Source organism: Centroberyx gerrardi, chromosome 12 (assembly GCF_048128805.1).
Source record: "Centroberyx gerrardi isolate f3 chromosome 12, fCenGer3.hap1.cur.20231027, whole genome shotgun sequence".
Classification (NCBI taxonomy): Eukaryota; Metazoa; Chordata; class Actinopteri; order Beryciformes; family Berycidae; genus Centroberyx; species Centroberyx gerrardi.
The window spans coordinates 22,060,941-22,085,909 of record NC_136008.1 but is presented as its reverse complement, the minus strand read 5'-3'; the positions used below and the strand labels follow the sequence as shown (position 1 = coordinate 22,085,909).

The window sequence follows — 24,969 nt, the reverse complement described above, 5'->3', positions numbered from 1 at the left end:
GCGGTGAATTTCCTTGTGGTTGAGCTGATGCCACAGTAGTAAACAGGCAGTGTAGGGCTGCTTTGGCAACGAGGTAGGTATTATATTACATTACATGTTTGCTTTGTGTGTGGGCATACATGCCTAACACACTAAATAAAAAAAATGCACAAAAGCCTCCTAACAATTCTCAACAGGCCTCACAACATATTTATTGTCAGTGTCCAAATACAAATACAAAACAATAGGCTACGCAGCAGTTGATCCTGCACTACAGGACACAAACGTGTTGGTTAACTGCAACAAACAAAATGTATTGCACTTTGAACAAATTATTTTCTTTTGTACTTATTAGCGCTTACTTTAGTTGTATGGCTGGTGCTGCCTTCAACTGCGACTCGTAAACTCCTAACTCCGAGGCTGGAAGTGGTAAAATAGGACTTCTAAGCCATTCAGGTGTTTTTGGTTGGATTTACAGCCTAATTACAAAATGGACCCTGTAACAAAAGCAGATTTCTGGTGGCTAATTTTAGAAATCAAGTAGCACACAGAGCTACTTTGTGTCGCAACATCAGAATAAAGAGGATAAAATATGCATCAGGCATGTGATTGATTAATTTATTAGCCAAAATTTGCTGCATATTTGCATCTTTTGTAATAATACAGGCCCAGACAAACTGAAGGTTATTGGCAGCTGTCCAAGAGGACAACTTATATAATAATAAAATTCTTCAACTACCATTAGTTATCGACATGGCTTCCATAGTCTCTGCTCCCTAAAGCTACATCTCAGCAGTGCTCATATTTTACTTTAGTGGCTCAGCTAGGCAATTATAAAATACTAACAGACAACTTTTTATGCAACGAGTCAACTTTACTCAACTCATCAACTGAATAACCTTACATACCCTAAGTGATGAGAACAAAAGGACTTACAGTTTATCACTCGTAATCCTTTACCTCAGGGGAAGCTAATTAGGTAAGAACAGATAGTGCGTGGTTGACCCAAGTAGGCCTACTCCACAAAACCAACCCTAAAAAGGACCAACCTGACTCAACCTGCAACATTACAACAGCTGATTATAGTCCTAAACCTGAGTAATTAAGCTACTGCAATAGCTGGTGGGTAACCAAATGAAAACCACAGGATTGTGGCTATGAATATTACAAAACAGTACATGGACGGCGCCAACGCCACTTTATTTACCGCTCGTGATTCCGTTTTTTTTCCGACAGCCCCTGAATGCAGCACGTGTCTACGTTGGTAAGTGAAATACCAGCAGGGGCAGCCAAGAGTGTGGAGTCAGTAGAAAGCAGCCACAGCTTCCTGGATAGACACAAAACGCACCAACAGAGCAGAGCTGGATCACACACAGACAGGCCAGACGGGAACGAGCAGCTTTTGGATCGGGCGTTTAAATATGTCTTTATCTCTTCTTTAACCCCCGCACGTTTGGAGGAAAAGCGGTAGGGCTTTGTGTACAAGGCGGCGACAGCAGAGGTTATTAGTGCAGTAGACTGTTTCAACACATGTGTCTGTGCCACAGTGAAAGCACTGCGGCTGTGGATCTGGACTCGGGCAGCTCCTACACCCAGTGGTCCACAGGCAAGGTAGGTTCCCCCTCTCTCCTCCTCCGGTCATCTATCATCTGTCTGCATCACTTCACAGATGGGCTCCTTCCTCACTGCCGTTTTCACCTAATCAAGTGTTTTATGGGGTATGCGCCAGAGTTTCGGTTTTGACCTAACCGTGTATGCAACCTTGAGGGATGCAGATGTGTCAGATTTCATCAGATGTGGGCAACATTACTGGTTACATGTGCAGTGTACAGTACAGTAGCAGATGAGATTTAGATTTGCACAGTTATTCCCTTGTGAAAAATAACCATAGTTATCCTAGAAGAAGAAGGAGAATACTATACACATTTCACAGCAAACTGTCAGTCCCTATACACAGGAGGTAAATAATACCATAAAGTACAATTAGGTCACTTTAAACTCATCAGTAAGTACCACAAACACACTATAAGTCCTTATAGGAATATTATAGTGATTTTCCATGAGGGTAATGTACTATGTGATTTGACAGTATGGCATAATGTATATCTGTCTACTCATTAGAAATATTGTTTTGACCCTGATCACAGTGGCAAAATATCTGAGGTTTGCCTTATACAGTAAGTGCTGTTCTCTCCAATCACCAGACCCACTAGATTCAATGCTCACTAAATTGATTATGTGGTGTTACTGATCTGGATGACGATTTCCATTTTTCCCACCTTAAGGCTCTTCACAGACATTTAGGTTGTCGTGATATCAAGTTTCAACTTCATGTGCTCTTGTCTTAGAGAATATGTTGGTCTCTCTAGACACACGCTGGTTATTGGACCAAGAATCCTCAATGAAATTAAGAGAAAGAGAGAGGGAGTGGGAGAGAGATAGTAGCTATATAAATGATGCTATATAGATTCTGCTATACACTCCCCAGGCACACAGTCCCAGCTGCAGCTTCCTACACAGTGGCCGTCTGTGTAAAGCAGCAGCAGTAGCAGCTTTTCACTGGGTTGATCTGGTTTTCCGTTTCTGCCTCTGTGGTCAACAATGATGCTTTGATCCCCGTGGCTGGCATGCCATCTAGACCTTGATCCATGAGGAATGCTAATCACTGAATGGTCAGCAACACACCTAGAAAGTTGAATGAACTGTTAGCACTCAAGGCCATTTGATTAATGAATAGCTCTATCCATGATGAGGGGTGTCAACACAGCAGATTCAAGTTTGAATGTGGACTCTTATTATTCTCATTTTGAATGCTTGTTAGTGGCAGGGATCATGGGTTTTGAAGGCCAACACCGTACAGATATTTTTGGATTAAAGCTGCTGGTAGCTGATATTTTGTGTCGAAATTCAATATTTTTAAGTTTGACCACTTAGGGGAAAATAACATCCAAAAATTAAAAGTATTCAGTGTTTCCCCCAGAATTTTATTCTTGTCAGGATGGAAAAGCCTCTGAAACAGCATTTAGACCATCAGGGAACACCAAAACTCAAATTCGTGCAAACTTCAGGTTAAGGGCTTCCCATAGACAATCAGTGTAGTACTGATCAATTCTACAATAAAAATGTAATCAAACAAACAGCTTCATATCTATCATATCAGAGGTGGATGACACTAATTGATCCGATCCGATACATCGGCAAACTGATACTGTAACCCCAGTAATCTCATGTTCCCCTGTAAATCTTCAAGCTGTTTGGAAAATTAACGTTTACCCGGTTATTAGACACACTGGACTTTCCATGCAGGGCATATTTACGTGGTGACAAGCTGATTAAAAGCCTGCTGTTGCACAATGTGAAACAATGAGCTTTTACTGTCTGACTATTTCTGGGACCAGTTCTGCTCGGGCAGGGCCGGACCGGCCGACAGATACTTATAGCTCAGTGGGATGATGACTGTACCTGGCTCAGCTCTCTCTTCTGCTCTGTCTATAAAGGCAGAGCACGAGGAAACACCATGACAGTGCAGAAACACAACGTGCACCGCCACAGATGCTCAAGTATTGGCGATTTGCGTGTGTGTGTGCCGCCAGCGATCGATAGTACGTAATAGAAGAGCACTCACTGTAAATTTAGGAAAGTGGTGGTGGCCATATTGATTGAGCTCCCATAAAGTTGCCTGCCAACTTCAACAGCCCTCTGTAATAGAAAACATGGTGCAGGGGTTAATGTGTGATATCAACAGCCACTCATCCTGCCGAATGTGTTTTTAACGTCACCACTTCCTGTGTGACCCTGTTCCATACCCAACCACTGTTATCAGCAGGATTAATCCCTCCCAAATCCCAGATTATGGTGTTATTATTTCTCATGCCTTTTGGGATTGGACAGAACCAAAGAAGGGATGATATTGGTTTTGGTGTCTTCCGCTCCCTTTAACACCAGATTAGGTCTATATTATCTCTGCCCTACCTATCCTGCTAGCTAAGCATCGCACACCCTGTTCTCTGTGAACTCTGAAATCAGAAATGCTCAAATTTATCCATGATAGTATCTTAGTTAACGTCCATCCAGCTGGTTTGTGTTAGCCTGGTTGTTGTCTGGCTAGTTTGGCTGGAGCAAAGAGAGCAAAAAAAAGAGCAAAAGAAACATCAATGAAGTAACATTATTGAAGAATAAGGAAATTTTTTCAGTGTTGTTATTTTTAGTCACAAATCAAATACTGACATGAATTTCTGAATATTATTTTTAGAACGCTAAACATAGTCTGTAGCAACATGTCAATATCACATATTGAACTCTCTGTCCTCTTGTAACGCAGTAACTTTGACTACATTTAGTACATTTTAAACTTTTTACACCAGTATTTTTTTCTTCTACTTAAGTAAAATTTCAAGTTACAATACTTCTACTTAACACAAGTGTTTATGCCTAGCTACACTGGCCTGTATTTAGCAAGTTTCCAAAAATTTGAGTGAATTGATCAACAATCAGTTCTGCCTTTCAGAATGAAGAGCACCTGATCAATAAAAGGCTTGGTAAATACAGGCCTGGTCTCTGGCTTTAATAATGACTGCCATTTACGGTGAAACAAGGGACATGATGAGAAATATTTCTGCAGTAATAACACATAATTATATGGTATATGCATGGATAGACAGTGACTCAGACAGCAGGTTATAAGACAATGATAGTGGCCTCAGAGAAAGGTGGAGTCATCAGAGCTGGTATACCAGCCAACAAGGAAGGAGGATCAGTTCCAGAAACAGGGCGTGGTATTTTGAGGAAGTCTGAAGAGCTCTCTGCCAAAAAAACCCTCAACTGTGAACAACTAGCTGTCCTAAAGTATCATTTTGTCCTGTCTTGGTGCAGAACACCAAGACAGATAAATGTAACAAATAGACGTGGAAAGAAGATGTGACGTAATGCTGTTTCTGCTTAACCTTTCAGGAACATGGAGGCTGTTGCTCCCCTCCCTCCCCAGCAGAAGGGCTAAGGGCGGCTTCCACCCGGCTGCACTGACCGACACCTCCCTCCCTCCCTTCCTCCCTTCCTCCCTCCCTCCCTGCCTCGCTCTCTCGCTCCACCATGGCAACCAGGAGTCCCACCCTGAGCCTGGAAGCCAGGGACTCGGCACCGGGGACCCCCGCAGCCAGCGCTAACCCCCAGCCGGGCCCTGAGGTCTACTGCAAGCTGTGCCTCAGCAAGCAGCCGTCAACAGCCACCAGTGAACTGCACACCTGCAACTGTGTCTTCTGCACTCCGGTAGGTAGACCCGCCGGTATCCAGACCCAGGTTTCTCTCTGTTTAATTACTCGTCATTTAGCTGATGCTCCTATCCAGAGCCACTTACAGTGTTTGAGCAGGTAGGGTTTCAGCGTCTTGCTTGAGGACACTTTAGCAGGATACACTGGCTACTGTGGGAATGGAACCTGTGAACTTTTCATTGATTGGGTGGACTAGGTGCCACCAGAATGTATTCGGATCTAGAAAATGCAACCTTTTTTCCCACTTTTTTACAACATGTAGACCTTTCTTGTAGTCTTATTAGAGCGGTCTGCTGTTTGACAGATAAAATGACCATGACCTGGATTATGTTGGTAAGATGATGCTCCTGGTATTTGACAGCTTTGGACACATTCACAACTGGCTGTTAGGGCCTTACTGACTGCAAGTCTATCTAAAATCAGAATCAAAACTATTGGGTTCAGTCTCTGTAGTAACAGTTGCCTGGATCGTGTGGCAGAAACGAAGACAATACATTCTGTGCCCTTAAAAGTTCTTAAGTTCTTCTGGAAACTTCTCACGTGAATAATAATAGAATTTACTGGATTCAAATAAAGCATTTAAAATAGTGTTTGGCAGGTGATAACCTCGTATCTCTAAAATATAAACTTTTCAGGAACTAAGAAAAACAGCCTTGTTTAGCTCCGTGCATTTTTCAAATTTCCAGTGGGTTTTGAAAGGGTTTCATAAGCACCAAGAGTCATAGAATTTATTCAACCCATAGAGCAGCATGTAATCCTTCAACTGAAGTTAAAACAGGAAAATTGGCAAAGCTGGAGTTAGAAGGTTTTCACATGATAACAACATGCAATTCCTCTATAATAGTTTCTTCATTTTACATTAATTCACAGTAAATGAAATAAATTGACTGACATGGACTGACTGCAATGCAACACTAAATTTATTTTTTGAAGTGACAATTTCACTTCATCTCTGTGTCCTTGGCTACACAGCTGAAGAATGTTTTATACAGCCGGCGGAAGAAACATTGTACTCTCTTCTTCTTGGTCTTTTTGATCTCTGAAAAGTAAAAGAGGACAGTCAGTGCCTCAGTTCATCTTGATGGACGTAGCCATTAGCTACAGTGTGAACAGACCTGATGAAGAACTCCTACCTGATGTGGTGTCAGAGGATTGTTCCACCTCCTCTTTCTCCTGCCAACCAGGCTGCTGCTCAAGCCTTCCTGGACTGGAATAATGGCAGGAGCTTCAGTAGGGAGGCTTAGAGGAACCAGAGGAGCTTCAGAAGGGAGGCTCATAGGAACCAGAGGAGCTTCAGTAGAGAGGGTCAGAGGAACCAGAGGAGCTTCAGCAGGGGGGCTCAGAGGAACCACAGGACCTTCAGTAGCGAGGGTCAGAGGAACCAGAGCAGCTTCAGCAGGGAGGCTCAGAGGAACCAGAGGAGCTTCAGTAGGGAGGCTCAGAGGAACTACAGTACCTTCAGTAGGGAGGGTCAGAGGAACCAGAGGAGCTTCAGCAGGGAGGCTCAGAAGAACCAGAGGAGCTTCAGTAGGGAGGCTCAGAGGAACCAGAGGAGCTTCACCAGGGAGGCTCAGAGGAACCAGAGCAGCTGAAGCAACAGCAGAGTCCATTTCTGGGCTTGGTGTTGTTTCCTCGCTCAAACCTCCATCAAAGGGGGTTGAGTTCACAGCTCCATCAACCACAGCTGGCTGAGTAGAATCATCTGGTTCCACCTGAAGAGGGAGAGAAGTTTGAATTTTGGAAAATGAAAGTGTTTGTTTTTACTCCACTGTATCTAATGCGACTACTCTATCATACATGTATGCAGCAGGTCTTCTTACCTCTTTGGTGATCAGCACAGACATTTCTGTGTGTTTCTGTGGCTCGAACATCACACAGATTTCCCCCACTGTGACTTCAGCGATCCTGGTCAGCAGCTCTGGCCCAAAGCAGTTCAGCTCCTTCACAAGGAGGTCTGGTGTGTATTTCTCTCTCACCTTCTCCTGGATAGAAAGGACCTTCTCGTCCCGGATGGAGCGAGAGAAGGCAGCCTGACGGTCCGTGGACGTCAGAGAGGCAGAGAGCTTGTCCTGAACGGCCTTGGTGAGTCCGACAGCCAGGTCGCTGAGCTGCAGCGAGGGCATGACACACGAGAGGCTCGCCAGATGAATCCAGAAGCCCTGCAGCACTTTGGGCACAACCAGCATCGCCACCTCCTGGGGGCCAAGGAGGCTGGAGCTGGGCCGCTGCTGCTGCTTCAGGCTCCTGATGGCTTTGTCAGCCAGACGGATGATCTGATGGTCTCTGTCGATGAGAGGCGCTCAAAATGTGTTGAAATACACATTTTCTATTTTTCTTTACTATATCCTATTACCATTGGCTGCTGCAAAGCCCCAATTTCCCCACAGGAATCATTCAAGTTTCATCTTATCTCATAATTGTGACTTACTGAAAACAAGGACTGTCGGCGTCTGGTGAGTTGAGCACCATTCGGGCTTCAAACTCAATATCTCTCATTTTCAAGCTGATGTTCACCTCCCACACCTGAAACAAGAAATGGGATGCACCATTCAGATCTGACATATTTACAGGATCAATCTATTGTTATGTGATTTACTCCAAACTAAGTATATTCATGATCATGGTCTTACCAGCGAGAGGAGAGGCTGGACACTTTCATCAAAACCCTCAAGCTCAAACCTCCACAATCTTCAAATGGAAAGAAAACAGAAGGGTAATCTTAACTGTTGCTCTGTTTTCTTCTCATTAGTAACAGACTAGCTTAACATGAGCAGAGTTGATGATAGATTGAGTGGTGGACTGTCTGTATGTGTCTCAGTAAGTCTCACCGCTCCCTGAGAGATTTCTTGCCCTGCTCCACCAGCCAGTCAGTCATGTCCTCAGCTGTGAGCTCAGACGGGACCTGCTTTTGCTGCTGAAGCCTCAGCAACTGCACCATCAGTTTTTTCTATAACAGAATGGAAAATATCAGATGTCCTCATGTACAAGCATAAGAGACACTAGCAGAATTTATGAGGTGTTTTGTTTTGTGTGTGCCTGAAACAAAAGTGGTTCTTACTTGGGACAGATAATACTTCCTCTCCCAGCAGAGCTGTAGAGTCTGCTCATATATCGACACATAGAACAGTGCCTTTGAAGGAAATGAGATAATGTCAGTCAAAAGCTTTTATGCTATATTTTAATTACAACTCAAAATCTTTACAGTTTAACTGCAATAAAATAATGCTCACATACCTTGATGGGTCTATAGATGACCCTTTCTCCTTCCACCCAGTCCATGGATATTGTGCTCAGAGGAACCAGAGGAGCTTCAGCAGGAAGGCTCAGTGGAACCAGAGGAGCTTCAGTAGGGAGGCTCAGAGGAACCAGAGGAGCTTCAGTAGGGAGGCTCAGAGGAACCAGAGGAGCTTCAGTAGGGAGGCTCATAGGAACCAGAGGAGCTTCAGTAGGGAGGCTCAGAGGAACCAGAGGAGCTTCAGTATGGAGGCTCAGAGGAACCAGAGGAGCTTCAGTAGGGAGGCTCAGAGGAACCAGAGGAGCTTCAGTATGGAGGCTCAGAGGAACCAGAGGAGCTTCAGTAGGGAGGCTCATAGGAACCAGAGGAGCTTCAGTATGGAGGCTCAGAGGAACCAGAGGAGCTTCAGTAGGGAGGCTCAGAGGAACCAGAGGAGCTTCAGTATGGAGGCTCAGAGGAACCAGAGGAGCTTCAGTAGGGAGGCTCAGAGGAACCAGAGGAGCTTCAGTAGGGAGGCTCATAGGAACCAGAGGAGCTTCAGTAGGGAGGCTCAGAGGAACCAGAGGAGCTTCAGTATGGAGGCTCAGAGGAACCAGAGGAGCTTCAGTAGGGAGGCTCATAGGAACCAGAGGAGCTTCAGTAGGGAGGCTCAGAGGAACCAGAGGAGCTTCGGTAGGGAGGCTCGGAGGAACCAGAGGAGCTTCGGCAGGGGGGTTCAGGGGAACCAGAGGAGCTTCGGTAGGGAGGCTCAGAGGAACCAGAGGAGCTGAAGCAACAGCAGAGTCAATTTCTGGGCTTGGTGTTGTTTCCTCTTCCAGGCCGGGTTCCTCGCTCAAACCTCCATCAAGGAGGGTTGAGTTCACAGTTCCATCAACTACAGCTGGCTGAGTGGAATCATCTAGTTCTACCTGAAGAGGGAGAGAAGTTTGAATTTTTCGAGAATTAAACCCTTTTTTTCCCCTCCACAGTATCTCATACTGGTTCTACAGGTCCTCTTACCTCTTTGGTGATCAGCACAGACATTTCTGTGTGTTTCTGAGGTTCGAACATCACACAGATTTCCCTCACTGTGACTTCAGCGATCCTGGTCAGCAGCTCAGGCCCAAAGCGGTTCAGCTCCTCCACCAGGAGGTCTGGAGTGTACGTCTCTCTGACCTTGTCCTGGATAGAAAGGACCTTCTCGTCCCGGATGGAGCGGGAGAAGGCAGCCTGACGGTCCGTGGACGTCAGAGAGGCGGAGAGCTTGTCCTGAACGGCCTTGGTGAGTCCGACAGCCAGGTCGCTGAGCTGCAGCGAGGGCATGACACACGAGAAGCTCGCCGGATGAATCCAGAAGCCCTGCAGCACTTTGGGCACAACCAGCATCGCCACCTCCTGGGGGCCAAGGAGGCTGGAGCTGGGCCGCTGCTGCTGCTTCAGGCTCCTTATGGCTTTGTCAGCCAGACGGATGATCTGAGGGTCTCTGTCAATGAGAGGCGCTCAAAATGAGTTGAAATACACATTTTCTATTTTTCTTTACTATACCCTATCACTATTGGCTGCTGCAAAGCCCCAATTTCCGCATAGGAATCATTCAAGTTTCATCTTGTCTTACAAATGTGACTTACTGGAAACAAGGACTGTCGGCGTCTGGTGAGTTGAGCACCATTCGGGCTTCAAACTCAATATCTCTCATTTTCAAGCTGATGTTCACCTCCCACACCTGAAACAAGAAATAGGATGCACCATTCAGATCTGACATATTACAGGATCAATCTATTGTTATGTGATTTACTCCAAACTAAGTATATTCATGATCATGGTCTTACCAGCGAGAGGAGAGGCTGGACACTTTCATCAAAACCCTCAAGCTCAAACCTCCACAATCTTCAAATAGAAAGAAAACAAAAGAGTAATCTTAACTGTTGCTCTGTTTTCTTCTCATTAGTAACAGACTAGCTTAACATGAGCAGAGTTGATGATAGATTGAGTGGTGGACTGTCTGTATGTGTCTCAGTAAGTCTCACCGCTCCCTGAGAGATTTCTTGCCCTGCTCCACCAGCCAGTCAGTCATGTCCTCAGCTGTGAGCTCAGACGGGACCTGCTTTTGCTGCTGAAGCCTCAGCAACTGCACCATCAGTTTTTTCTGCAACAGAATGGAAAACATCAGATATCCTCATGTATAAGCATAAGAGACACTACCAGAATTTCTAAGGTGTTTTGTTTTGTGTGTGCCTGAAACAAAAGTGGTTCTTACTTGGGACAGATAATACTTCCTCTCCCAGCAGAGCTGTAGAGTCTGCTCATATATCGACACATAGAACAGTGCCTTTGAAGGAAATGAGATAATGTCAGTCAAAAGCTTTTATGCTATATTTTAATTACAACTCAAAATCTTTACAGTTTAACTGCAATAAAATAATGCTCACATACCTTGATGGGTCTATAGATGACCCTTTCTCCTTCCATCCAGTCCATGGATATTGTGCTCAGAGGAACCAGAGGAGCTTCAGTAGGGAGACTCGGAGGAACCAGAGGAGCTTCAGTAGGGAGGCTTGGAGGAACCAGAGGAGGTTCAGTAGGGAGGCTCGGAGGAACCAGAGGAGCTTCAGTAGGGACGCTCGGAGGAACCAGAGGAGCTTCAGTAGGGAGGCTCGGAGGAACCAGAGGAGCTTCAGTAGGGAGGCTCAGAGGAACCAGAGGAGCTTCACCAGGGAGGCTCGGAGGAACCAGAGGAGCTTCAGTAGGGAGACTCAGAGGAACCAGAGGAGCTTCAGTAGGGAGGCTTAGAGGAACCAGAGGAGCTTCAGTAGGGAGGCTCGGAGGAACCAGAAGAGGTTCAGTAGGGAGGCTCGGAGGAACCAGAGGAGCTTCACCAGGGAGGCTCGGAGGAACCAGAGGAGCTTCAGTAGGGAGACTCAGAGGAACCAGAGGAGCTTCAGTAGGGAGGCTTAGAGGAACCAGAGGAGCTTCAGTAGGGAGGCTCGGAGGAACCAGAAGAGGTTCAGTAGGGAGGCTCGGAGGAACCAGAGGAGCTTCGGTAGGGAGGCTCAGAGGAACCAGAGGAGCTGAAGCAACAGCAGAGTCCATTTCTGGGCTTGGTGTTGTTTCCTCTTCCAGGCCGGGTTCCTCGCTCAAACCTCCATCAAGGAGGGTTGAGTTCACAGCTCCATCAACTACTGCTGGCTGAGTGGAATCATCTAGTTCCACCTGAAGAGGGAGAGAAGTTCGAATTTTTCGAGAATTAAACTTTTTTTTCCTCCACAGTATCTCATACTGGTTCTACAGGCCCTCTTACCTCTTTGGTGATCAGCACAGACATTTCTGTGTGTTTCTGTGGCTTGAACATCACACAGATTTCCCCCACTGTGACTTCAGCGATCCTGGTCAGCAGCTCAGGCCCAAAGCGGTTCAGCTCCTCCACCAGGAGGTCTGGAGTGTACGTCTCTCTGACCTTGTCCTGGATAGAAAGGACCTTCTCGTCCCGGATGGAGTGGGAGAAGGCAACCTGATGGTCCGTGGACGTCAGAGAGGCGGAGAGCTTGTCCTGAATGGCCTTGGTGAGTCCGACAGCCAGGTCGCTGAGCTGCAGCGAGGGCATGACACACGAGAGGCTCGCCGGATGAATCCAGAAGCCCTGCAGCACTTTGGGCACAACCAGCATCGCAACTTCCTGGGGGCCAAGGAGGCTGGAGCTGGGCCGCTGCTGCTGCTTCTGCATCAGGCTCCTGATGGCTTCCTCAGCCAGACGGATGATCTGATGGTCTCTGTTGATGAGAGGTGCTCAAAATGAGTTGAAATACACATTTTCTATTTTTCTTTACTATATCCTATTACTATTGGCTGCTGCAAAGCCCCAATTTCTGCACGGGAATCATTCAAGTTTCATCTTATCTTACAAATGTGACTTACTGGAAACAAGGACTGTCTGCCTCTGGTGAGTTGAGCACCATTCGGGCTTCAAACTCAATATCTCTCATTTTCAAGCTGATGTTCACCTCCCACACCTGAAACAAGAAGTGGGATGCACCATTCAGATCTGACATATTTACAGGATCAGTCTATTGTTATGTGATTTACTCCAAACTAAGTATATTCATGATCATGGTCTTACCAGCGAGAGGAGAGGCTGGACACTTTCATCAAAACCCTCAAGCTCAAACCTCCACAATCTTCAAATGGAAAGAAAACAGAAGGGTAATCTTAACTGTTGCTCTGTTTTCTTCTCATTAGTAACAGACTAGCTTAACATGAGCAGAGTTGATGATAGATTGAGTGGTGGACTGTCTGTATGTGTCTCAGTAAGTCTCACCGCTCCCTGAGAGATTTCTTGCCCTGCTCCACCAGCCAGTCAGTCATGTCCTCAGCTGTGAGCTCAGACGGGACCTGCTTTTGCTGCTGAAGCCTCAGCAAATGCACCATCAGTTTTTTCTACAACAGAATGGAAAATATCAGATGTCCTCATGTACAAGCATAAGAGACACTACCAGAATTTCTAAGGTGTTTTGTTTTGTGTGTGCCTGAAACAAAAGTGGTTCTTACTTGGGACAGATAATACTTCCTCTCCCAGCAGAGCTGCAAAGTCTGTCCGTATATCGGCACATGGAACAATGCCTTTGAAGGAAATGAGATAATATCATTCAAAAGCTTCTTATACTCAAAATCTTTACAGTTTAACTGCAATAAAAAATGCTGACATACTGTACCTTGATGGGTCTATAGATGACCCTGTCTCCTTCCATCCAGTCCATGGATATTGTGTTACTGGAGGACAAATCAATACTGCAGGAAAGACTAAACAATCAAACCTACTACCAAACGATCACAACTACAGAGTAGACGCAAAAGCACTCAAACACTGTTGATACTGGTGGCACAAATGAACTGAGAGTTTTCAGGAAAAAGGTTCACTGTGTGTTTCTGTGGAAGACGAATGGACTTACTGTTGAGTCACTGACAGTAGAATTCTGCTCTTTATGACACACGGACTCTGTTTTGGTTCAACTGTTAAGGTAGAGATGACCAGGGAAAATAAATAAATATATAATGTAATGTAATATATCTATATATATATATATATATATATATATATATATATATATATATATATATATATATATACATATATATATACACTCACTGAGCACTTTATTAGGTACACCTTACTAATACTGGGTAGGTATCAGCTTTCAGCTCAATGTCAACCAGCTACCAAAGTGACATCTGCCTCAAGGTTCGACGTGTTGTGCGTTCTGAGATGCTTTTCTGCTCACCACAGTTTTAAAGAGTGGTTATCTGAGTTACTGTAGCCTTTCTGTCAGCTCCAACCAGTCTGGCCATTCTCCTCTGACCTCTCTCATCAACAAGGCGTTTCTGTCCGCAGAACTGCCGCTCACTGGATGTTTTTTGTTTTTCGCACCATTCTGTGTAAACTCTAGAGACTGCTGTGTGTGAAAATCCCAGGAGATCAGCAGTTTCAGAAATACTCAAACCAGCCCGTCTGGCACCAACAGCCACGCCACGGTCAAACTCACTGAGATCAAATTTTTTCCCCATTCTGATGTTTGATGTGAACATTAACTGAAGCTGCTGACCTGTATCTGCATGATCTTATGCATTGCACTGTTGCCATATGAATATCTGATTGGATAATTGCATGAATATGAAGGTGTACAGGTGTTCCTAATAAAGTGCTCGGTGAGTGTGTGTATATATATATATATATATATATATATATATATATATGATACATATACACATACATACATACAGTATATATATTGATCAAGAAGTTGACAAGTTGCCATAGCATTGTTAATTATCTGTCTCTGCTAATGTCAATTCATGCTGTGTGTTCCTGTCAGAAAAAGATGAAAATTTAATGATCCTTGTGTCATAATTGGGCTGTTGCAGCAGCAAATATTAATAGGATACAGCAGAGAAGATAGAATAGAAACAACAATATAGGTACAATAAACATACACAACTGACAATTTCAACATTAGGACATGTTCAGTAAATGTATTTAGAAGTATGGGGAATGCATTAGAGCATTATTAGGGAGTACAAAATAGACAGCAGCAGGACTTATTGAGGCAAACAGAAAATGAGAGCAAAATATGTAGCCTACAATATGAAAACATACCAAGAATATGAAATGTATGCTATGAGAAAATTGTAGTGTATACATACATATTCAATTGGTTGAATAAACAAGACTAAGAGCCCCGCGACATTGAATTTTCGTTCCTTCCGGGAATCGAACTCGGGTCTCCTATTGAGAGTCTGACTCCAGTTTCAGTCTTGTTTTCATTGATGCTCTACAGACTGATAGATGAAGATAATGAATTACTATTACTCTCATTACTCTAATTGAGTAGCTGTTTTGTGTACTTTTTTGAGTATTTTCTTGTCAGTAATTTTACTTTGGTATGTTTTGACCTCAGTATTGTACTTAAATCACATCCATTACATTCTATAAATTTGCAGGCTTGCCATAACAGCCATTTCAAATAAACAGAACCTGATGTATAATCAGGTTTGAGTAGTGTTCTCATATTCAGGATTTGGCATCTGTATCAGCAGCTGCTACCTGGTCAATCCTGCCTTCCTGTCTTGTGTTTGTGTGTCAGTACGTGTGTGTGTGTGTGTGTGTGTGTGTGTGTGTGTGTGTGTGTGTGTGTGTGTGTGTGTGTGTGTGTGTGTGTGTTAGAAGAGAAGAAGAAGATTTCCTGCTAGTGATCATACACAACGGCAGAAATTTATTTGGGCAATTAAGCAGAATCGACAACGTCTCAATTAGTGGGAAGGAGATGCTCTTCTCTATTGCAGCCCCACTTCCTGCTTCAGGCTGATAAGACGGTTGTTGTTGTTTTTTTTTTTACAGAAAAATCTTGCCTAGTGCAGCTTTAAGAAAAGAGATGATTTCAGACAAGCTCATGACAGCCGCTGCTTTCTCTCACACTGACTCTCTTTGTCTCGACCTAGGAAATGTTTGTGATTTATACTAGCTGTTAAAATGTCTTCGTTTCTTTTTAGAAGTCTTAATAAGATTGGAAAAGATGAAATCATCTGAGAACTTTTTTGACTGCTTTCTTGGAAATAGGGGTTATATCATTAGCATGCAGGGCTCTAGTATTTATTACTGGTATGCAGAGGTCTGCTGTTCCATACTGTTCCCTTCAAGTAGGTGAGAGAGGTTGCCAGATAGTGGCAGGTGTTAATCTCTGTCCAAGCTAGCCAAGTTGTCAGTGTTGCACGCACAAGGTCACGAACACACACACACACACACACACACACACACACAGATAACACACACATACACAGCGTCACAGGAAAGAGGGAGGGAAATTGATACCATAAACCCTGCTTATCAGTTGGACTCCGTTGTTTATAAACCTGAAATATCTCCTCCAGTCTGGTTCAAGAGTACGGACTGGTGTGCCTTGTCTTGCTTACTACCAGCTTACATTCGGTTTTGGATGAACAGTATGCGCTGGACTTTTTGGCTGCTTTACAATAGATGAGCACAACTCTGCAAGCGCAGCTGAGCTGTCTGACAGCACCTCCCTTAACTGTAAATTCAACAATGCATTTGTTTTTCCTCTTGTACTGAATTACAAAGTGACATTTGATTGTCTTCATTTTCTGTTCCTCAAAACTATCTGCCTTTTTGCAATGTTTACTTGGTTCCTCTTATGTTTCCATATTTCACAGCTCAGGCAACCTATGACTTGACATGACTGACATGAATGCTGCAGAAAGTACGCATGAAATAGCCTTTATTGACATGGCATGTTGTTTGCCCCTTTTGCACAACAGCTCATTTTTCCACTTCTTTCTCTGCTTTTAATCAATTTGTCTTCAGTAGTATGTCATGTTTTGATGTGGTTTGGTGTATTATATTGTTTTTAACCCTGGCTGCAACCAAGACATAATGTGTATAGTATGATTATGATAATGTATTATGCCATAATATATGATAAATGTTATATCCTTTATTATAACAACATATCCTTTATTGAACTTCCTACATTTGTGATAAATTATGCTACTATTGTACCTGTTATATTCAGTATGTCAGTCTAATGCTGCTGTTGTGCTTCTCCATCTCCAGTGTCTGCAGCAGTATGTTCAGCTGGCCATCAGGGAGGGTGGGGGGGCACCCGTCACCTGTCCTGACATGGCCTGCCAAAAGACTGGAGCACTACTGGACTCTGAGGTATGGCCTGTTTAAAACCAACAATATTGTAGGCCAAAAGTGGACCCAAAAAAAGAGAGTTCAAAAGGCCATGAAATACAAAAATAGTGTCCAAACACAAACATATACCAAACTGAAACCCGGTTTTAGGCAAACACAATGTCTTGGAGATTTCTTCAACTAATTTAAGTTGGTTTCCCAAGCTGCTGGCTCTGTTTTTTTCTAGGCCAGGGTGCTGCTAGAATGCCTGTCAAAAATAGGATGTTGGATTTTCACCCTCATTTTCTTAATTTGTGTGGGCCAGCTTAATTTGGGTTTATTCTTGTCAAAATGCTGCAGTGTGCAGCCAGGAAAGGAAATTCTTACGGAAATTCGTCACTCTGTTGCTTTAGTGTGAATAGTGAAATGTTGCAATATGAGCAGACAGAAAGAGTGTTTATCAGCTGTTAGTCACCTTGGATATCATGCAATACATATTCAGAAGAAACGTACTAACGACTGACTTACAAACAACTGGAAATTCTGCTGTTCCTCATTTGCAGTCTATTTCTTTGCATTGCGACTTTCTGACAGGAAAGCCGCTGTTAGCCAGCACTCCATAGCCTTCCATCTGAATAAGAATTGATCGTATTATAATTTGCCACCCCATTATCCAGTGAAATGAAGCAGTATTTAACATCTTTTACTTAGGGCAGACTGCATGCACTGCAAGATTCACTTAGTCTACATTGTCCCACATTTAAAAGACTGGAGTGAAAAAGTCTTTTTCTTTCTTTTCTAACAGGATTTTCAGTAGCTCACTGTTCTTGGAAAGTTGGCTGGATAGTGAACTGTTGGTGCTAAACTAGTTCAGCTTGTCCCACTGTGAGCTAATGTTGGTTTTAGCAAATAGCTTTGGAGCGTTTGCCAACCTTTGCGATATCTTTTCTCATCTCATATCATTTCTTGTGTAAGGAATTGAGACCTCATCTTTCCCATTATCATACACTGCGGTATAAAGGTATAAATAGCATTTTGATTGCTGTTGTGCAGCCCGCTATTTTATAATCAGTTCTTGTCTCATCTGAAAATTTTGCAATCAACCACTTCTCTCCCTCAGTGGTTATGCAGCTATTCACTAACAACTAAACTGTCTAAGAAATAATGTCGCTGTTGGGTGAAAACCTCATACCTCCAAAATGTTTTCAGGAACTACAAAAAGCAGCCTTGTTTTTTACTTGACCATCATGGATTTTTAAATATATCCAATGGTGTTTGAAAGGGTTTCATAAACCCAAGGGCTGCTGAATTTTTCAGATCCACTGAGGAGCATATAATCCTTCATATTAAGTTAAAACATGAAAATCACCAAAACTTGAAGTTACAAGGTTTTCACACGACAGCAGTGAAGTACTTATTTATGAGCACTAGTGGCCTCTACATTGATGCCTGCTTCATATATTTATGAAAAGGCATTGAATGAATAAAACATGAATAAAGCTGCCGTCTCTGTCTCTGCTCTGTGATTGCAGATAGCGAGCTTGGCCCCAGCAGATCAGGTGGAGCTGTATCAGCGTCTGAAGTTTGAGAGAGGTGGGTATTGTTGCATTAGCATGCTGATGACTGGTGACAGACAGTGGGCTATTTCAGGTCCCGCACCATCTGGAGGCATCACATTAAGCAGTCCCACCGAGTGCTGAGCTTTACATGCCTGGAATATTGTGGGGCTGCAGCCCTTTTCCCTATTCTTTTCCCTATTTAAACTGAAGATTACCATTGGGCAATTCAGTGAAACACTGCAAGAGCTGTGTGTTGCTGTTCAGATAAAGTCGAGGTAATGGGTTTGTGTGTGACTAATAAATTGTACAGACTATGTGTAACCGATTGCGCCACAAATTGTGGAAATGTTTGTGAAGGCGAACTGCATCTCCGTCTTGCACTGGAAGCCTGGGAGCAGAAAGAAAATAACTGTTGAAATAGCTTTCTGTTGACATTTACAAATTGGTATCTGAGGTTTGTTTGCCTTGGGGCTATATTGGTCTTTTCCAGTGGCAGAGTAACAATACACTGTGAAGCCAATAATAGTTATTGTTTACTCTGGCCATAAATCATAGGACTTATACGATATTGGAAGTAGAAAGACGTGCAAATACGGGCTGTTTTTGTAGCAGTGCTGCCCTCTCTTATGATTCACAATGAAAGTATGGACTGGTGAAGAGGATCGGTGTCTGCAAGCAATGAGAGGCAAAATGAAAGCTCCAGTTTTTGTTTTGGTTGTGAAAGATTTTATTTTCCCCATAAACAGCCTAAGAAGAACATCTGAGATTATATCCTCTAATTCTTGGCAAACATCTTGACTCTTATCCTTCCACTATTGTACACTGCTGGATGTTTTGTCTCATGGACAAACAATGCTCCCACAGTATCATGCGAAATAAGAACAGTACGTTTGTTTCATGTTTTGTTTCATTTGCATTGTTTGCGGTGTGTTTGTACAACTTGACTTCTACCAGATGCTCAGAAACCTGGAAAGTAATTCCTTACAGAGAAAAACACACTCGGCTGTTTTTTATTACTTCATATTTTAAAGGAAGTGTTTGTGCTCTAACAGCTTGAGCAGAAGTGCAGCTTTAACACACTGGAGCTCCAGCAGGGAAGAAAGGTGTAAAACTTCCAATAAAAACAGGATTTATTAGAAAAAGTACTTTTAAAGTGGTAATCTGCGAGATCTTGTTTTTTTTTTTTTGTTTATGTTTTTTTTTTTATCTCCATCTTTGGTGCTCAGCACTCATTGCTGTGGTGCTGATATCTGCTTCATACCATCATCCAAATGCCTCACCATTTCCCCGTCTTGCTCACCGCAGGAGTGCAGCTGGACCCCAGTAAAGCCTGGTGTCCGGTGGTTGAGTGCCAGGCGGTGTGCAGCGTGAGGCCGAGCACCGAGGGCGCGCCCGCCGCCGTGCCCTGCCCCGCCTGCCGCGCCGTCTTCTGCTCCGGATGCAGGGGGCCCTGGCAGGACGGCCACGCCTGCCCCGAGCGCCAGCCCATGATGTCATCCTCACCCTCTCATGAAAGCAGGTCAGTCAGTCAGAGCGGCCCGCAGCCGGCGAGTCTGAGCCGCACTGTGGAAATGATACTGTGTTGACAGCAAGGCTAGTGCGCCAGTTCACTCCAGGCTGCAGACTGAGAGACTATTGTCTAGGAAGAAAGCTGTAAACGTCCTGTCAACTTAATAATTATTGCTTTATTGGGTTTTATTACATTAACGGGAAGCTTGAAATTGACAGTTTTCAAAAATGTTATAACTGAACTGATGATCTAATCATTTAAGTGGATAAGTATTTGTATGTTTTTAAACATAGCATCTTAATTAATAACCAAAACTATGAATGGATGCCAATTGTGTATTGACTTTTGACTGTTTTTACATTATAACAGTGACAAGTTCAACCTTCCTGTTAATGTAATAGTCTAGTCTAGTCTAGTTTATTTATATAACCCTTTATCACACATACCATCATATACATGTCGTATACCATACTACATATACATACACATACTACATACACACACATCATATACATCCTACACAATCTTATACGTACTTCATACACATCATTTACTACATCATGTATTATCATGCTGACGGGAAAAAGTTATTACATTACTGGTAGATAACTTTTATTAATTATTACATTAATGGGAAATCTGAAATGTTAACAGGATTATGACACTATTATATGCAAACAGTTATTACGGGAAGTTATCATGGGAAGTTGCTGAACTGAATGGCGTGGTATTCCTCAGCAATGCCCTCAATGCCCTTCCCTCCACTGTACAGCTACATTTCAGCGCTCCAAGCCGAGGCTCTGCCAAACTCACTGATGTCATGTTGGGGAGGCACTGAGTTTTATTGGAATCCCACTGTCTCTCTGCCAAAGGGAGGAGGATCGGCACCAAGCCATTTTGCTCGGTTCACGGTACAGAAGGACCCCACGCACTGCAGTAAAGCACCTTGATGCCTGCAGTGTGCTGTGGTGGATGAATAATAAACTTTAGATCGGAGTCTGAGAGCGTGATTGAGTGGCGATGATGAGCTATTTGTTCCTGGGGCCGGCAGTTTTCCAGCCAAGCGAGTGGTTCTTCATCAAAAACAGTTCTGCTACTTGCTGAATATCTTCCTCATAGTTCTGTCACCCAAAATAAATAGCCCACTTCAGACAAGTGAACCCTCACTCTGCTGCTAAATAAAGATGACAGACTAGGCCTCCAGACCCTTGAGGCCCTCTTGGCTTAAGCCACGCTCCGCCGCCGCGCCCCCATTACCAGCATATCTGACATCTCCTGCGTCTCTCTCCATCTGTCAATCCGTCCGCAGGGCCCGGTCCGACAGCGACGCCGACACGCCCATCAAGCAGTGTCCCATGTGCGGCATCTACATAGAGAGGAACCAGGGTTGTGCCCAGATGCTGTGTAAGAGCTGCAAACACACCTTCTGCTGGTACTGTCTGCAGAATCTGGATGTGAGTCTCCGCTGCTTTCTCACACTATGGTTGTCTTATTACTAGATAAGGAGATGTGATGAGTGATTTTGAGTCCAGGTTGAAAAGTGACCATATTACTTAGCCAGTTACACTACCAGTCAAAAGTTTGGACACACCCGATTGAATGTTCTTTGTTTTTCATTCTCTTGAAGCCATTTTGATCTAAAGGCTTATGCTTAAATGCTTGAAATGTGTTTCTTAGACAAATATAAATAGTGAAGTTGATCCTATGTATGAATTTATTTCCAAAGCCTTTGCCTTTCCATCAAGGCAAAGGGCGGCTACTTTAAAGAATCTAAAATATAAGATAGCTTTGATTTGTTTCACACTTTTTTGGTCACTGCATAATCCCATTTATGTTATTTCATAGTTTCGGTGTCTTTACTATTATTCTAATATGTGGAAAATGGTAAAAACAAGAAAATGTGGTGTGTCCAAACTTTTGACTGGTAGTGTAATTCTACTCACTAACTGTACTCTGATGTATTTTATTCCCTAATGAAGTACTGTATGTGTGACAAGCCCAAACATCTCAGCCAGTGCTCGACTATCTTTAGTTTGCGTTTGAATGCCTTTGGTGATTGCTTGATACTGCTATCAGGGTCTTGATGTGAAGGTGTTTGTGTTGTGCTTGCAGGGTGATATATTCCTGAGGCATTACGATAAGGGGCCGTGCAGAAACAAGCTGGGCCACTCCAGGGCCTCCGTTATGTGGAACAGAACGCAGGTGAGGCCACGCAGCAGACTGCCAGGCGGACTAAGAGCTATTACTGTCGTGGTGGTGCGGTGACGGTGTCGCTGTCTGAGTGGATTAGTGTGCTTGTCTGGAGAGCCATCCGTCCATGTGTGCTAGGTGATTTCACGGCTTTGATTCCAGTTACATTTGTGCCGCCGCGCTCCCAGGAATGGAAGTTAAAGATTTTGGACGCGATCCCAGCAGCGCTGTTTGGTTGTCAACTTCATTAGACGCCAGTTAAACACTCGCTACTGAGGACAGCATTACAATAACCCACTCTTAGGGGGCTTGTAAAATTTCCATTTCCCTCTCATCTTCCTGTCTGCCTTCAGTCTACTTGAAAACAAAAAAGACATTAAAAACAATCAGCGGCGGAAAGAGGGCGCAGTTCCAACTCTCCTTTAGAAGCAGACTTGGGAAACATCAGCTGCAACATTTACTGCTGCCACCTCTCCCGTTTTGCTGTTAGCTTGTTGTTTGTAGCTTGTTGTTTTCCAGCACTGTGTCCAAATAGTCCTTTATCAGACATTAATCTGAACTAATCCTAGCACTAATCTGACATTCCTGCTCTGTAATGACGTCACCTATTCAACAGAATGATTAAAATTGGCCCTCCGAACCTACTTTCTCTCTGCTTTCTCTGCTCTGTCTTCATCACATGATGATCTAGTTTCAAGTGAACCCTCTGATTGCATCAGTCTTGGTATGACTGCGGTGCCCAGTGAGAGTCAGAAGGAGAGTCAAAGTGCAACTGTTTGTGCAAAACAACTCATGGCAGGCTTGGTTACACCCTTGTCTAACAGGTCCTGTTAAGTTTTACAGTCTGCCTGTCACGAATTCCCATGTCAACAATGTAATTCATTGTTAGCTGCCTCCACAACACTGCTGTTACTTTTACTTTTGGAATCTACTGTCCTTTTATATGGGTGATGATGGCAGTTTAAGATTTTAGTGTGAAGAGTGAATGACTTCACTTTGTAAATTTAGAAGTGGTATGATGTGATATAATATTAAAATAGGTTTTATAGAAATATTAGTTTATTAGTGGTACTAGAATTAAAGGTGCTATGTGTAGCATTTTTAAACATCAATATATCATTGTTAAATTAATTGTGACATCTTGGTATAATTACCATAAACAAATGATACCATAGAGGAGTGGAGATGTTTGGCAGCCTCTGTCTCACACCAGTGGTGTGGTGGGTGTTTCCCCCTTCTCAAAATGAAGACCACATGTCCTATAAACCCTGTTACAAAGAAGATGTTTCTACTTGCCCCCCTGCCCCTCCCTGGTGTTGTTCGTTTTCTCTTTGGCTTTACTGAAGAGGATAAACCTGTGAGAAGTGATTTTTCCATGGCTTTGTGCTGGAAGAACAGTGCTCCCTCTTCCTGTTTTGTGCCATGAAGCAATCCAGCAGATTTACCGCCAAATCCGACCCAGTGGCACACAATGTAAAATCCAATGTAAATGCTACACAAACCACCTTTCACTAATATAAAATGGAGGAAAAAATTAACTTTTGAACTGAATTGTTGTCTGTTGTTTTACATTTTGCATGTCAGTATTTTGGCCTAGGGGGACAATTGATGGCATTTGTTATTGTCTTCAGTTTTACATTCTGTTTGTGTCTACTGTTTGGTATATGTTTAGTTAGTCTGTTAGTCAGTGAGTCTAACAGCTTGACTAAATAACTAATTTGTTGTGGTGTGTGTCGTCCCTCAGGTGGTGGGCATCCTGGTGGGCGTCAGCGTCATCGTGCTGGTGACCTCTCCGCTCCTCCTGCTGGCCTCGCCCTGCATCCTGTGCTGCGTCTGCAAGCCCTGCCGAGGGAAGAAGAAGAAGAAGAAGAGGAAGAAGGAGCTCAGCCAGCCGGACTCCTCCACATCGTAGTAGAGGAGCGTTCCCTCCTCTCGCCGGCCGGCCCAGGATCTCTCCCCTAACCACATGTAGCTGTGTGCCCGCCCAAGGAAACGAACAGGGTTTTTCTCTTTTTTTTTTATAGGTGTAAGTGTAGCACGGAGGAAATGAATGAACTTATGGAACACTGGAGTACTTTTCTGGAAGCCTTTTCAGTGGCTCGATTAGCGGGAACTGTTTCAAGGGAGCGGACATCGGGATCAATAAGCAGAGACTTCCCAGCTTAAGGCTCAAAGACAAAGGCGAGACGGCACAGTTTCTCTCCTGGTGGAGTCAGAGGGCAAGTTGAAGCAGATTGTATGTTGCTTATGCAGAAGACAAGAAAAGTCCAAATATCACTTGAAATTGAATTACAAGAGACTCCTTATACGGTGGTGAATATCTGGAGAATGGGTTTGGATACCTGCGGGTCACTCACACTCACCTAGTTGTTTCAGATGCACAAGAAGAGTTGAGGAGGAGAGGGAGGCTCAGAGGGTTTTCCTGGACCGTGCCTGTGTCCTCGCCCGGCTCTCACACTCACACAGACACATGCAGTTCAGTCAGTGCACCGTACGCCACCCTCATGTGCCAAATGTCATGATGCCAAACCAGTGGTGTTAGGTGCTCAAGTGCCTCACTCTACAGTGCCTGGTATTTGCTGGTATTTGTTTTGCCTTCCATTCTATCTTATCTTATGCAAAAAAATTAGCATTTTGTTTTTGTTGTTTATGAAGATGAACAACGGTCAAGATTACACAGGGGTGGGAATGCCTGAACGATGCAACACATTCTTTCATAATGTGAGAAGGCAAGCGGCATCATGTGTGCGCCGTATATTCTGTACTGCGGAAATGCGATAGGGCTTCAATGGTGCACAGAGATGTTTTCTCCTGTAAATGTTTGATGTTTCCACCTGGCATACGTTCCAGACCAAAGGCTCTAATGGATAATGTGTACTATTATAATGTGTGTAAATATGTATTTATGGGTTATGTGTGTACGGTGTCCTGTTATCATTTCTACTTTTCTGTTGATGTTTCTGCATCGGATATTTTATAAAAGCGCCATTGTAACTGAAATAAACATATTGAACATGCATCCTCTGGTAATGTGTTTGTTAGTCACGTTTAGCATTTTATGGGTCATTGCT

General features: G+C 43.7%; 1 protein-coding gene across 1 annotated transcript; it reads left to right on the top strand.

Moving 5' to 3' along the window:
- Positions 1–1,319: 1,319 nt before the first annotated feature.
- On the top strand, positions 1,320–24,915 carry rnf144b (ring finger protein 144B). The gene is made up of 8 exons (XM_071902420.2): positions 1,320–1,590; positions 4,930–5,244; positions 16,577–16,681; positions 18,172–18,232; positions 19,504–19,717; positions 21,018–21,162; positions 21,821–21,910; positions 23,643–24,915. The coding sequence occupies exons 2-8, from the start codon at positions 5,068–5,070 to the stop codon at positions 23,808–23,810; spliced, it is 960 nt and encodes a 319-aa protein (XP_071758521.2). The 5' UTR covers positions 1,320–1,590; positions 4,930–5,067; the 3' UTR covers positions 23,811–24,915.
- The last annotated feature ends 54 nt before the right edge of the window (positions 24,916–24,969 follow it).

Excerpts from the sequence above, each read along its gene's own strand:
- rnf144b (XM_071902420.2), top strand. The coding sequence starts at position 5,068 with ATGGCAACCAGGAGTCCCACCCTGAGCCTGGAAGCCAGGGACTCGGCA. Across the intron at positions 5,245-16,576 it reads ACTGTGTCTTCTGCACTCCG|TGTCTGCAGCAGTATGTTCA; the intron begins GTAGGTAGACCC and ends CTCCATCTCCAG. Across the intron at positions 19,718-21,017 it reads TCACCCTCTCATGAAAGCAG|GGCCCGGTCCGACAGCGACG; the intron begins GTCAGTCAGTCA and ends ATCCGTCCGCAG.